Consider the following 13403-nt stretch of genomic DNA (forward strand, 5'->3'; position numbering starts at 1 on the left):
TGATATTTAATTGTAATGAAATAAAATCTGAAAATTTCTAAATCAATTAAAAAGTAAACATGAGTTGTCATACTATACCTGTAAAATGATTAATTCCATTCATTGTCATTAGAAATTATGTAAAATATTTATTAAGGGCTTTGCCTACAGAGGCATAACATAAATAGAGTAGTCCTGCAAATGTGATCAGTTCATGTTATGCAGCTGATAACCTGCTGTGGAAACGTCAGAAAAGCCACCCACAGATGACAGTTCAAATTCTGTATTCTAGCAACTGCACCCTCAAGAGATTTGCTCCATGAACCAACGCTGTGCAACTGCTCTGCCATAGTCACTCGGAGTCCATCAGGCCAATGCAAAAGTGCAAGCAGAACTTGCTTGAAGGAGGGGAAAAAGGTCAATGTTTAATCCACTCCTTCAAATCCTTGAGCATTTTCAACTGCCATGAGGAGCTTCTCTCTCAAATCTTCAAAAGATTCATAAAGAGGTAAGTCTAGGCGATTAAAGCTGAAATTTAGAAAGAGAAGAATTGTTTAATAGTCCATTGAAAAATGCATATGATTTTACTGAAAGAGAAAAGGTGAAATACTTTGAGGGCCTTAACAGAGAATGCGTTGTATTGTCCAAATGTGGGCAACCTCCACCATGTCCTTGACAAGCCCCACTATGCTCATGTTCCCCACATGCAGCATGTGAAACCCCCTGCCCAGACCAAAGTTAGCTTTCAGAAGTAACTATGTGCCTGCTTTCCTTTAAGAGCTGGAAGTGGGAATTTGCTAAAAAACACTCGAGAAAGGAAAAAAGCCAACAGAACCCACCATCCCATTTAGGTGATTGAAAATTTTTCATCTTTGCCAAAGGCTGCTTTCCCAAGACTCAGCAAAGGTGTTTGGAAGTGATGGGACAGACTGCTCTCTGGGGCAAAAGAAGAAACATCTGAAAGGAAGTTGTGAAAAGGTCCTGCAAAACCTAACAGATAACTGAAATGTAAAGAGAATGGGTTGATTTTGGAATGTGTTTTGGTTTGTTGTTGTGGCGTTTGTTTTGTGTTTTACAGAATAGTGATCCAAAGCTAAAGTCTGTTAGAGAGAAGCATGGTCATCAGTTCCCCCCCTTTCTTGGCAGTAATTATAAAAAGTTAGGGATTTTATGACTTTATGACTTACCATGTGTGAGCTCTGGGCAGTTTATCAGGACTTCCCCATTGCTCTATTGTAAACAGCTGAGGACCATTTGAACCTGGTTGAAAATAAGAATCATATGAAATGTAAGTTGTTTGACACTACAGAGACCACCTAACTATTATTTTTAACATTAAATATTTGCATAAACTGTAGGCTAGATTTTTCAACTGGCACTACGCCCCTGGTACAAACTCCCTTAATTAAAACTACATTAAAGCAAACAGGAATGTGGTTATTTCCAGGCCCAGCTAGTTAGCTTGTTCTGTTTATCTAACCACCTTTGTGTAGAATATGTGTAAAGCAAAAGAAGTTCAGACATTAACATTTAATAATCAAAGTGCTTGGCTAAACATGTGTTCTGCTCTTCTTACCATGATTATTACTCCTGTTGTCAGCCTAAACTTCTCCTCTGGGAGCTAAGGAGAGCATCTGCACAGCAGCCACAGTGTACAAACCCCTGTGTGCATCAGTCTGCCAAAGGCTGGCTGCGGCTACATTTCAGTTGTGCCCAGGTTAAATGAACACACAGAAGCTGTGTGGCTGTGCCAGTGGTGAGTATAACCTGCAAGCAGCTGGAAGGAGGCTCACCATAAAGTTCAGCAAATCCATTCATAGGCACGCGTGATGTCCCAGTAACAAACTGCAGCAATCGAATCCGTTTTTCAGCATCCATCAGTAAAACGGCCTGTTGACAAACACACAGAGTCACTGTCTTTTCAGTGCCACAGCCGTAGAGGTCACTGTTAAAAACTGAGTAAAGGATCTATTTGTATTAGGCTGTAATAGGCATGTAACTCTGAAAGACGTGATACAGGTCACGCAGCAGGTTTTCCCTGGTGAACTAGGGAGCATCCCTTCCCAGCTGTCACTGGGCCACAGCAGTGTGACACTGCCCTGGCAGCTCCCAGCAGCTCTGGATTGGTTCTGCTGCAGGACCTGCCCCGAGGCAGAGGCACAAGGGAGCACTGCCACCGCAAACATGCCCTGGAGATGAGACTGATGCAAAAGGCTCACAGAGAACAAGGTCAGCACTGTGCTACAGCAGGACCTCCCAGTCAAGCCTGGATGGCTACAAGTACTGCTCCTCATGTAGACCAGCTGTGGCCACGGAGATGATGTAAGAAACCTGGAAGCAAAGTTTGAAGTGCATACACAAAGCTGCGAGACTCCTGTATTTTTAAGAAAAAGACGTCCCCCTTTGGAAAATCTACAGCTATTATGGGAAGAAGCATTTTAGTAGTTTTTCTGGGGACATACAGACATCCTTTTCATAAAACTATTTTACTTCACAAATAGTGCAAGGCCCCTCACCTAAAACCAAAGATTCAACCTCGTGTCTTGGGTCTATTTCTAGTACAGTCTCTCTTGAGCACCACAGTTGTCATTTCCAACATGCACAAATGTATTTTTCAGTAGTTTGCATGAAGAAAAAAAGATTCCCTAACTGACTCCAAAAACAGTACAGAAACTTTCACTTTTAGGAATAGTCAGAGAAGCCAGATGTGGTAAAACAATCTTACCTTCCAAAACCACTGGATAACGGGATGATTTGGGCAGTAACCATTTTGTAGATCGTATGTTGCCTCCAGTCATTAACATCAACATCGCCAAGGCCACACATCAGTAACTGCACAGGGAAGTAAATTGTTATGGCATTAATTGAAGATGGCATTGGGTTATTGTGTGCACTTCATCAGAAAAACAGGGTTATGCTTTCCCTCTGTCGTCTGACCTTGTGAACAGCTAAGCTGTGCAAATGTAAATGCAAACATAAAGGAAACTTTGAGCTTCTCTTTAGGAGAATTCTCAAAAACATTTCATTTTACTGGAGAAATACCACACACTACAATGTATGTATGCATCATGTGACAGCACCTTTTATGTTATTTTGCTAAAAATATGACTGGTATAGGCACAATGGCATTAATTCGGTAAGCTACTTACCTACTCAACCACCTCACTGTTTCGCATAATTTATGTGATCAAGAGATTTATTCATCAGAGAGAAAAATCTCATGTCCTACTACAGGCAAAGCACCTTTGTCTGCAAATTCACCTTTTTTAAGTGATGACTGATCAGCCTAGAACATAACACATCCTTCTGTGGTGAACATGACTGTCCAGAGACAACAGATCAGCAATAAACAAACTCACCTCTAGTTCGTTTTCGTCAAAATTTTAATCAGATCAATAGGAAGAAGTTCTGTGAATCCCTGAAAGAAAGCAAAGTTAAAGTTCGCATACCACATAAAATTAAGTTTTTATCTAACAGGATCTTTGGCTTCAGGGAACCAAAGTAAATGACAGGAGAACGGTTTTGAGAATGAAAGACTCAGTTACCTGAAGTACAAGTCCCTAATTTAAAAAAATCAATCGCTAAATTACTTCAAGCTCAAATAATTTAAGCTTTAAAGAGAATGACCTTATAAGGGAAAGATTATCTATTTTACTACAAGGTAAAACTGTAAATTCCTAAAACCTAAGTATTCCAGAACTCTTGTGGTTATGCAAAGCTCCCCACTCCCTTACACAGACACTGACTGAAGTGCAAAAAGTCTGCATAAAAAATAAAAATATTTTCTGGGACAAAAAGGCAGCTAAAGAACCTTACCTCCAAAAACGCATTCATTTGTTTCTGAACTCTGTTCACAAACCTCCACTGGATGACCAGGCTGTAGCAGATAAACAAAACCACATAAGCACAATCATTAGAAGACTGCAAACTAAACATTCAGAGATGTTAGTAACCCTAGTAGTTTCAGTTTCTCACAGCTTCGTCCATCTCCCAGACACACTCTGATATTAAGGAAATTGAATAACTTATTAACTGTTCAAATTTATTTTGTGTGACTGATGGAATTGCTGCAAAAACCCCAGTGCCTACAAACAAGTTACTGCATAAGTATTTTCACATTAGTGTGCAGCACAGACCCTACATATATACTTCCCATGTTTTCTAGCTAAAACTTTTCAACGTCACCAACAATTTTTAATGTGACACTGTCATGTCGTCTGATATTAACCTTTTTGTTCTTACAGAGATTAACTCAAGGATGAACGTGGCAAAAAAGCTTGCCTTGGATTGAAACAGCCTACAAATTCTGCACCTTGCTTTTATTTCTTTCTAAATGAGGCTGTAATCCAGACTCTGGATGATGTATTTACTGTTAGCTTTAGGTACTTAAATGACTAGCCATTTGTTCTTCCAGAGCTCTGAGTAATTAACAATTCCCAATGAAGTCCACAAAATTTGAGAACAGATGTAGTCACATAAACCAGCCTACCTATAAATAAACAGATAAGACCTGCACTATCAAAGGAAAAAAATAATGCTTTAGAAATCCAATGCCTTTCCTACTGAAGCATGTTTCACTCCTAATTTGCATAAATATAGCAATTATAATATTTTCTCACCTTTGAAGAGGCACTAATTAAAAATGCCAGCAAGTAGGAGCTAAATTTATTATTTTACATTCTGGTAGGCAGAAAAACTTAGAAACCTTAATGTTGAACGTAATTTAAAGATCTGGCCAGCTCTTGATATCAACACTGCAATGATGGATCTGGTCTGTGTAAGCAGCAGAGAAGGGTGACGGGGTGATGGCTGTGCTGGAGGGCACGCTCTGAGCCAGGCTCTGCAGAAGCACATTTCCTAGGTGGGGTTTCAGGAAACCCAAGCAGTCAATTTACTTTACTCTATTTTGCCGTTATATTGGCCAGCGTTAAATAAACTGAATTTTCAAAGGAAGTGTTACAGCACCAGATATACTCATTTGATGATTACTAAAATTCCTAGTGTGATTTTCTCATGATGCTTAAATTCAGACAGTTTATCTATTTTCCTTCTTTTCTGCAGTAAGTATTTCATTATAAAATAATGCAAACCAACCACCAGGTCTTCTATTAGACAATGGTTCTTCACGATCTACCTGATATCCCATAAGCACTACATATGCATGTGAATGCATGGCTTGAATGTTATGTAAAGACACAGAGGCAAAAATAAACTCCCATTTGTGACTACACCTGCCGTTTGGGGGCAGGGGAGGTGTTGTTGCTGGCTTTTTGTTTTGTTTTTAAAGTACAACCAGAATAGTTCTATTGTAATGGAATTAAAGGGAAAAATATTTGAAACATTTTAAGTTGCATTAATCACCTCGAAATGAGCATATAAGTCTTGACTCTAAAGTTACAAAAACAGTGCGACCAGCCATGAAACAATTATCCAGATGTAAACCTCACTCAGTTCTGAATTCTGGCCTGCATACTTACAAAGTGCTTTTAATTTCTGCACTATGACAGAGATTAAAATAAAGTTTGTAATGTCTAAATTTTGCATCTCAAACCTGAAAAAGATGCACCTGAAAAAATAAAGAGCTGATGGTGCAAATATATTACACACGAAGTAATGCAAAAAAAAAACCCATAAAAGTAAAAATCTCTTATTGTTCCACCATTACAGCCAAATCACTGTAGCATAGCACTGCAAATGAGATTAAAAACAACTACAAAGTTCTCCTCTTAGAGGAACGCTTAAACATTTACAGGCTTCCCATTCTTCCCTGAATGAAGACCATGACGGCAAGCAAATACAAACTTGATAAATTATACAGACACCCTATTTTCATTCTTTTTTCTAGATCCAGTTTAGTGTTCAATCTGCACTCATTTGTATTCTGCGACCTAGTAGTTAATGGGAAACCTGCAAATCCTAGGGCAGAAATTCATCGCTACTCTGGAGATCTGCAAAGCAAAGCTAGTTGCCCCAGTCACTAAGGCAACAGACAGAGGCAGGCTTGAAAGTGGGCAAAATTGGTATGTCTACTTTAAAATGAAATAAAATTACAAAGTATACTGCATCCAAGAGAGGCCATTTCTTCTGAGTAATTCAGATGCAGATACTTCTCATTCAGAGGAATCCCATCCCTCCTTGAATGTTCCTCGTGCCTACCTATGGAGAAAATAGGTTCCCTACTATGCCACAGACTGCCCCGATCAGTGTAATTCACAGCACTATAAAGGTTAAAATTCAAACTTGCTGAGGATCAGGGTATAAACAATGTTAACGATACAATCTTCTTTTAAAAGGATCTCTGATGATCTAGCATAGTACCAACCACAGTAATTGCAGTGGGGTAGATTATAAGACAAGTACAACTGTGCTTTCTTACACTCAGGATAAATTGCATAAATGTATACATACTCAATGTATTCCCTTTTGTTTTCATTCGTTACCATGATTTCTGACCCATTTGGCTTCAGGTCGACTTGGTATGTCTGGATTTTGAAAGAAAAAAACAAACACAACACAACATTATTTCAGGACATATTTCTCACAAAATTTGCTCTCCCTGAGCAGCATTTTACAAGTAGTATCAGAAAATTATCACGCTGTAAAAGCTAATGAGACATCAAAACATTCCACATTTAAAGATGGCATCATTAGGAACAAATTATTATATGATCACTTGTAAATATGAATTTTTGATCATATTCATTAGCAAGTGAGCAAATAATTCCAAAGCAAACTCTTAGTCCCAAACAGCTGTTCATTTGGGTAAAGAAAACATGTTCCCTTGTAACAAGGGTAGAAAAACGTGTTCTGATTTTTCAGAATGCTTGGGTGTTTGCGGGGGTGGGGAATCCACAGAGAAACTGCTCATAAAAGGGTCAAAAAAGAAGTATAAAAACAGATTACAGAAATGGTTAAGCACAGATTTCGTAAGAACAGTGTCACCATGGAGTGTAAGATTGAAAAAACCAAATTCATTTACAGTTCACAAAAACTACAGCAAGTCCAAATAACGTTAGTTATTTGTGAAGAAAGTGATTTATCAGCAGGAACGCACAGAATTAATGCTGGGTAGGTACCACGAAAGCTAAGAGTTGGTGGCTTTTAGCAGTTAGTGCTGAACACAAAATTGCTCCCAAACCCTACGCTCCAGAGCTGCAGCTACAAGCCATTTTCCTGACTGCAGCCGCTGGTGTTTGCACACTGCCTGGGTTACCTCCCTGTAAAGCACATGTGCTTGTGAGCGTGTCCTGTCTGGGCAGGAGAGAAGGGAAGTCAAGTACTTCGCTGCTTGTAACTCATTACATTGCTCCTGTCAACTTGCTTTCAGCTCAAGAGTGTGGTTCCAGTGGAAGCAACCAAGAGGTGACTCTGCGCACCCACGCTCAACCAAGCCTTTTCTTAAAGCTGTTATTAATCTTTAATAATTAAATCAGATGATGTGGTTGAATAAGACAGTAAATTCATTAGTAAATAAACAGAGCTGTGAAAGGAGGACACTGGATAGCTCTTTTCAGGACTGGATTAACACCAAATGCTTCAACAAGGAGAAAAACAGTACAATACGTCTGTTTGAATAAATGTACCTATTATTGTACAGAAACAAAAAGATGACTATACTATTACGGATAACTAATTAATAGGGAACCTACACACCTCTGAAACCTTAGTTTATTCCAGACAGTGCAGAACTAGTAAAGAAAAGGCTTGCTATACTGCTAAATTTAAATAGGATAAAGTCAGGAATATCCCAGACATGAGAGCACAAACAGAAGGCTTCTTGGTACCTGTTTCTTCCTGCCCACCCGAAGATACCTTCTCTTTAAGAAATGAAATCAGTATTCCAGAGCCCCTAAGAACTTATGAGAAATACAGACCTTTTCTTGCTCTGCTTTTTGAAGATCACTCTCCATCCTTCAGACGTTGAAAATGTCTCCTGTGTATTTCTCAGACTTGTGAAAACTACCGAAACCGTATTTTTGGTTATTAAGTAAGGAAGGGTATTAAGAAGGTAAGATTTATGAAAGGTTTCTTGTGATTCTTTAGCTCCAGAAAAGGTTTTGGTGATAAATGAAGTATAAATAAATACAGAAGCTTATAGCAATGCAAACATTTCCTGGCACAGACACAATGTCCTGGGGAAGCGGTACCATCTCCTGCTCAGGTTCCCAAGTGCACTTCTATACAGCTCCAGTAGTTTAACTGTAGATGAGGCAAAACGATTCCCAACAGTGAGTTGGGGTCCCTTGACTTTGAGCAGTCCCCAGAGTGCTGGCAACAGCTAGTGTGGCACCGGCAGAAACAGCCAATGCAGTCAGTATTTGCTGGCACTTCTGAACTGCTGGAGAGAGTCTTGTGTGCATTTGGACTGAGGAGATGTTACAGTCTCTAGCTAGAGAAATTCCTCCTCACTATAGCATATCCTTGTACTACTGAGCCTACTCAGGCTTGTCTTCAGTAACATCTGTCCTGCTTATTTTGCATCTCACTGGTAGTGTGACGGAAACACTATTATTTTCTTCTGGAATCAGATGCATCTATCGTAAAGTAAACAAAACCCAAGCTGCTGGCAATGCCAGAATTAGCTATTAGAGGTATTACAGAGTTCGGAGAAGAGCAGAAAGTATCTCCAAGTAAGTTATTTACGCTTTGAGTCAGAGAACAAACTTCTGCCAGCAGAAGTGAAAGCTGGCAGTGGAAGGCTATGAATAACTTGAAGCTAAATCATTACAGAACAGAAGAACGAAAATTACCAACAAACCACCCAGTGTATTACAAAAACCTTTAATCCCGTGGCTTTAATGTTCTCCCTAGTTTTCCGTGTAACTGATAACCTTATGTTGCTTCAGGAAAAAAGTAATGAGCACTGAGAAGTCTATCAGAATGTTCCTGACAGTACACTCTGTGTGTATGTGTGTTGAAATTTGGAAGTCAGCTTTTTAAAAAGGCACTGTGGTCCACAATACCAGTGGTGCCTGGAGCCAAGATACCTAGGTCTAAGAGTTAAATGAAGTGGAAACACTAAGAAAGGTCATGAAAGCCTAGAACCAAATTAAAGAGATACAGGTAGGTATTTTTAAGTCCCAATATTGTACAAAACCAGTATGTTTTAGTCACTACATTTGTGCATGCATTACACAATGGTTCAGATCCATAGCTTGTAAACAAATTAAAAAAACCCAGTCATGATAGGCAAGGAAGTTCCAAGCTCAGGTAAATAAACTCATTTGTCTTTAAGTCCTCAAATAAAATTTAACACGTATACTTATGTACAAGACATTTATCTGCACGCAAGTTTTCTCCATGAAGAAGCTGACACAGATCCCTGAAGTTTGTTTTAATAGGATTCTCTGTAAAGACAGGCTGTATCGCAAAGTGTACTATAAGCTGTTGTTACAGCTTCTACCGATAAAATGAGGTACAACTTCAGCTGATGAATTTTACTCCCACCTAATTAATTCTCAAATTGTTAAAAATGTAACTAACATTTTTCACTTGTAACGGAGAAAGTTATCCACAGATTGTGCAACTTCTGAAAATAGGCATGCTTCCTTTTGTGGTGTCATCTGCCTGCATTATATGAAAGACACTATAAACAAAGTACTTCACTGATTACCATTCTACCACTTACTTTGTCCTTTGAGAACATCTTCAACCTATAACAGCCAAAACAGTCCCAGGCTGAGACTGTTTTTGAAGATGAACTGTGTAACACCGTTATTACTCCTCATTGCAAGTATTACCCAGCTTCACATACTGCCTTTCACAAAGATGTCACTGCTCACTGACAAGCACATATTTTCCTTCTTTGGCAGCCCCAGTCTTAACACAGTTCAGGAAGAAAGAGAGATCAATATTCATAGTCTGCCGGTACTGATCGTTAACATTCAATAGCCCTGATCAAGTTCACAACCATGAGATACTGCTCAGTATTTCATTACTTTCTGGCAATAATCAAAAATAAGAAGGCAAGACAGACTATTAGATAACCTTTACATACCTGTCCAAAGTTTTCCTCATCTATACAAAACATGAGATCCAACTCTGTAGGGTCGTTTTCCAGGATCCACTTCAAAGAGTTGTAGTATTCACTGTCCTACAGCAGATTAAACAAAGTTTGAAAATACGAACAGTAAATATATAGTTTAACTTCAAACTGAACAAATAAAAACATCTGAAATTAGAAATCCAAAGGGACTGGGAGATGAGAACTCATTTATTTGCACAGCTACTGTAAAGCAAGGCAAGATGGATTACTTTATTCATATCTATTTTTCTTAGATGCTGTATTTTCAGATTCATGTAACTTTTCTTAATTGACTTGTAATTGCATTATATATACACAATAAATTGACTGCATATCTATTAGGTAACATGTATAGTGGTGTGACATTAATTGGGTAGAAAATACTTTGGTAAAACTGTACATCTAGTTGACACAATTATATGGCACTTCATTACATCAGTATGTATAACACCATAACTGGCTTCATTGTTGTTACTGAAAGCATTAAATTTTGCTGAACAAAAGACCACTCTTTTCCTGAAAGTTTGTATCTTCATCGTGTAATCAGCTTCATAATTAAAGACTGACCCAAGAAAAAAAAAAGACAGAAACAAATGTATAGCTATCATTAAGTATTTCCAAGCAAGAGTGCAAAAAAATATTTGATTTCATAATAAGTTAAAACATTATTTACTCATGTACCCTCCATGAGAAGAATGACCTGCCAAAATCTGGTGACTATGATACAGTGAGCTGGAGGAGACATTAAGCAGTTGAACTAGCATTTATGTCAGTAACTGAAAATCTGTAAAACTCTACAACATAAGAAAGAATAAACTGCATGTTACTCTTACACAGAGCACACTTGACAAGAGCAAGCACAGCTATTGCAGAGCTAAAAGGAAAAGGTTTCCCAACTACTGGAGGAATACACTACCCTGAACTCAGGCCTTCTGAGTATGTCTCTCATGAGGTTGGTTTTAGCTTGTACCTGAGCTCAAGCCATCTCATCTTTAATCTTCCCTCTGTGCTGGCTTGAGCGTCAGCTGCCTCTGCTGTTGGAGACCGTCTTAGTGCAGCACAGGTGGCGTGGCCAGGCTCACAGCCAGCCCCGCCCCTGCAGAGGCAACCTGCAGCATCTTACCCGATAAACTACTCTGTGTAACAGAGAACGCTTAGGAAGGGGAAAAAAAAGCTCCAAGGTTCTCCAAAGTCCACAGCAGTGGAAAAACTGCAAAGACCTCAAAAGGTTAGAAAGACAAAAACCAAGTATCATCCTGCTAATGGAATGTAAACCACTTGTATCTAGCCATTGTACACACCTGCAATGTACTGTATTTCAAAACCGGTATGCTACACACCTAAACTTGGCATCTGTGGCATCCTATTCACTGTTGTTCTAATTTCACAATACAAATTAAGACATTAAACTTTTCTCCCAGGGAGTGCCAACACAGAAGTACTTGATTGCAATTAATGCTGAAGGTGTGAAAGTGCAGGGAACAAAACCGAAATAGGTATTAGGGCATAAGCTGTGCTGCATTCATTAGGTGTATTTCGAGAAAATTGTTTATCATTCAGCAGCCCTTCCTCCTTCCAGCACTGTGGGCAACTTCCCATGTCACCAGGCCAGAACTAAGCACTTGCACCCTCCCTCTTCCTGCTCCACAGCATGACAAGGTGGCTGAAGGGCTTGGTGGTGATACTCCTTTTTAACACGGAGAAAGCTGACCCAGTGGAAAACCTGTGAGTATAATGGAGACATCTCCTGTTGCGTTTCTTACTGGCCTATTCACACCTTTTCTCCCTTGTCCCTCTTGCCTCTGTTAGTACACTGGTACTGAAACCACATTCTAGCTGGGAAAATTTGTTCTACTTCAGAAGTATGTACACACCTTTCTAAAGTTACTGCAACTATGATCTTGTGTTTTCCACTATGCGATTTATTGGAATTGATAGCTCATAAATTTCCCTGGAGGAAAACCCCATGTAATTGCTAATGCTGATACAATTTAAATGTTATCTTACCACGGACTCCATGTCTTTCAGAGTAATTGGTTTCCCCAGCATCATCTTGTAAAAAGGTCTGATGAAGAAGCCTGAGGGGGGGGGCAGAGAGGGGGGGGCAGAGAGGGGGGAGATGTTACCTCCACTGTTGTGCATTTTCACCCTCCATAAAGATATGGCTGCTGAAGGACAATGTGTGATGGTATTTCCTAGTGTGCCAGCAAGGAAGAAACCTCCTGAAAGTAACAGTGCTGTAACTGCTCAAGTTAACACAGCAGGCTCATTTTTTATCTAGGCACAGAAAGTCCAATTTTTCAATTACAAGAATTATGCCATTAGACACCATATCATTAATGGCAGAGAGACACAAAATTTATCTCAAGGTACTCTAAGCCATCTAAAATCACCATTTAAAAAATGTCAGGACAGTGAAAAACAGGACAGTGAGCTGCTTCTTCTAATGTGCTACACCATTGCTAAATAAGATTTGGTCAGTTTATAATGTTGGCTTGCTTAGTTATTGTGGGATTTCAGTTCAGCAGAAATCACATGTTCTCATTAAATCATTCAGTAACAATTTTACAGATCAAAATACGCTGCAATTGACACCCACACAACTGCTTTGGCTGCAGGTTTGCATGGAAATGGCTGATATAAATTTAGCATTTTCCTTTAGAAATAGTGATTATTTAGCAATGCTGATTCTGTAGTTTTAGCATGAGTGGAGAAAGGAGCAAAATGTCATATGAAACATATTTGTTAAGTAAGGCACTATAATTCCTGAATCACCATTCACATCAGGAATGTAATTTCTAACAGTTCCAGTTCCATTACTTTCTCTCAGACTTTGTCTCCAGAAATACAAACACTCTAAAGCATATGAATTATTGATGCATTTCATTTCATAAAAATCCAGCAACAGTAGCACAGCCATAGAGTAATAACTGTAATAACTCACCATCCAATAGCTTCCCATGATATACTGCCAGACCAGCGACCCGACCAATAAATGTGAAATATGACAGATGATCTTCGTTACAAAGACCTGAATTAGGATTAATCTGAAGTGTATAGTTGTCCCTTTTTTTGAGGAAAGAAAAAAAATATCTAAGTAACCAAATCTTTAAATAACCTGCCAATCAGATACAACAATAATAATTTGAGCCTAGGGCCATTTCCTGTTCATTTTTGCAAGTGTACAATGTAATTTCTCCATGTGTTCCTCAACAGAAGTATCTCGCAGTTTGTGGGTAGGCTGACCTAAGCCAAACTGTCTTGTTATGATCAACAGGATTCCACCTGTGGCAAGTGTAAGGGCTGTGCTAACCTGTTTGAAGGATAAAAACCTGGCGTCATTGAAAAACAGTGAAATTCCGCCACCAGCTTCAGTGGAATGAGAATTTCACCTAAGCTA

General features: G+C 39.0%; 1 protein-coding gene across 1 annotated transcript in view; it reads right to left on the reverse strand.

Moving 5' to 3' along the window:
* Positions 1 to 185: 185 nt before the first annotated feature.
* The window catches only part of LOC119140612 (E3 ubiquitin-protein ligase NEDD4-like), a 162154-nt gene continuing 148936 nt past the window's right edge, over positions 186 to 13403 (reverse strand). Inside the window, 12 exon segments of the mRNA XM_037372095.1 lie at positions 186 to 507; positions 1167 to 1239; positions 1773 to 1869; positions 2705 to 2751; positions 2754 to 2811; positions 3339 to 3361; positions 3364 to 3397; positions 3796 to 3856; positions 6388 to 6461; positions 9977 to 10072; positions 12011 to 12081; positions 12948 to 13069. Of these exon segments, the coding sequence (XP_037227992.1) occupies positions 405 to 507; positions 1167 to 1239; positions 1773 to 1869; positions 2705 to 2751; positions 2754 to 2811; positions 3339 to 3361; positions 3364 to 3397; positions 3796 to 3856; positions 6388 to 6461; positions 9977 to 10072; positions 12011 to 12081; positions 12948 to 13069 (859 nt within the window). The 3' untranslated portion in view covers positions 186 to 404.

The sequence above is a fragment of the Falco rusticolus genome, chromosome W (genome assembly GCF_015220075.1).
Source record: "Falco rusticolus isolate bFalRus1 chromosome W, bFalRus1.pri, whole genome shotgun sequence".
In the NCBI taxonomy this organism is placed as follows: Eukaryota; Metazoa; Chordata; class Aves; order Falconiformes; family Falconidae; genus Falco; species Falco rusticolus.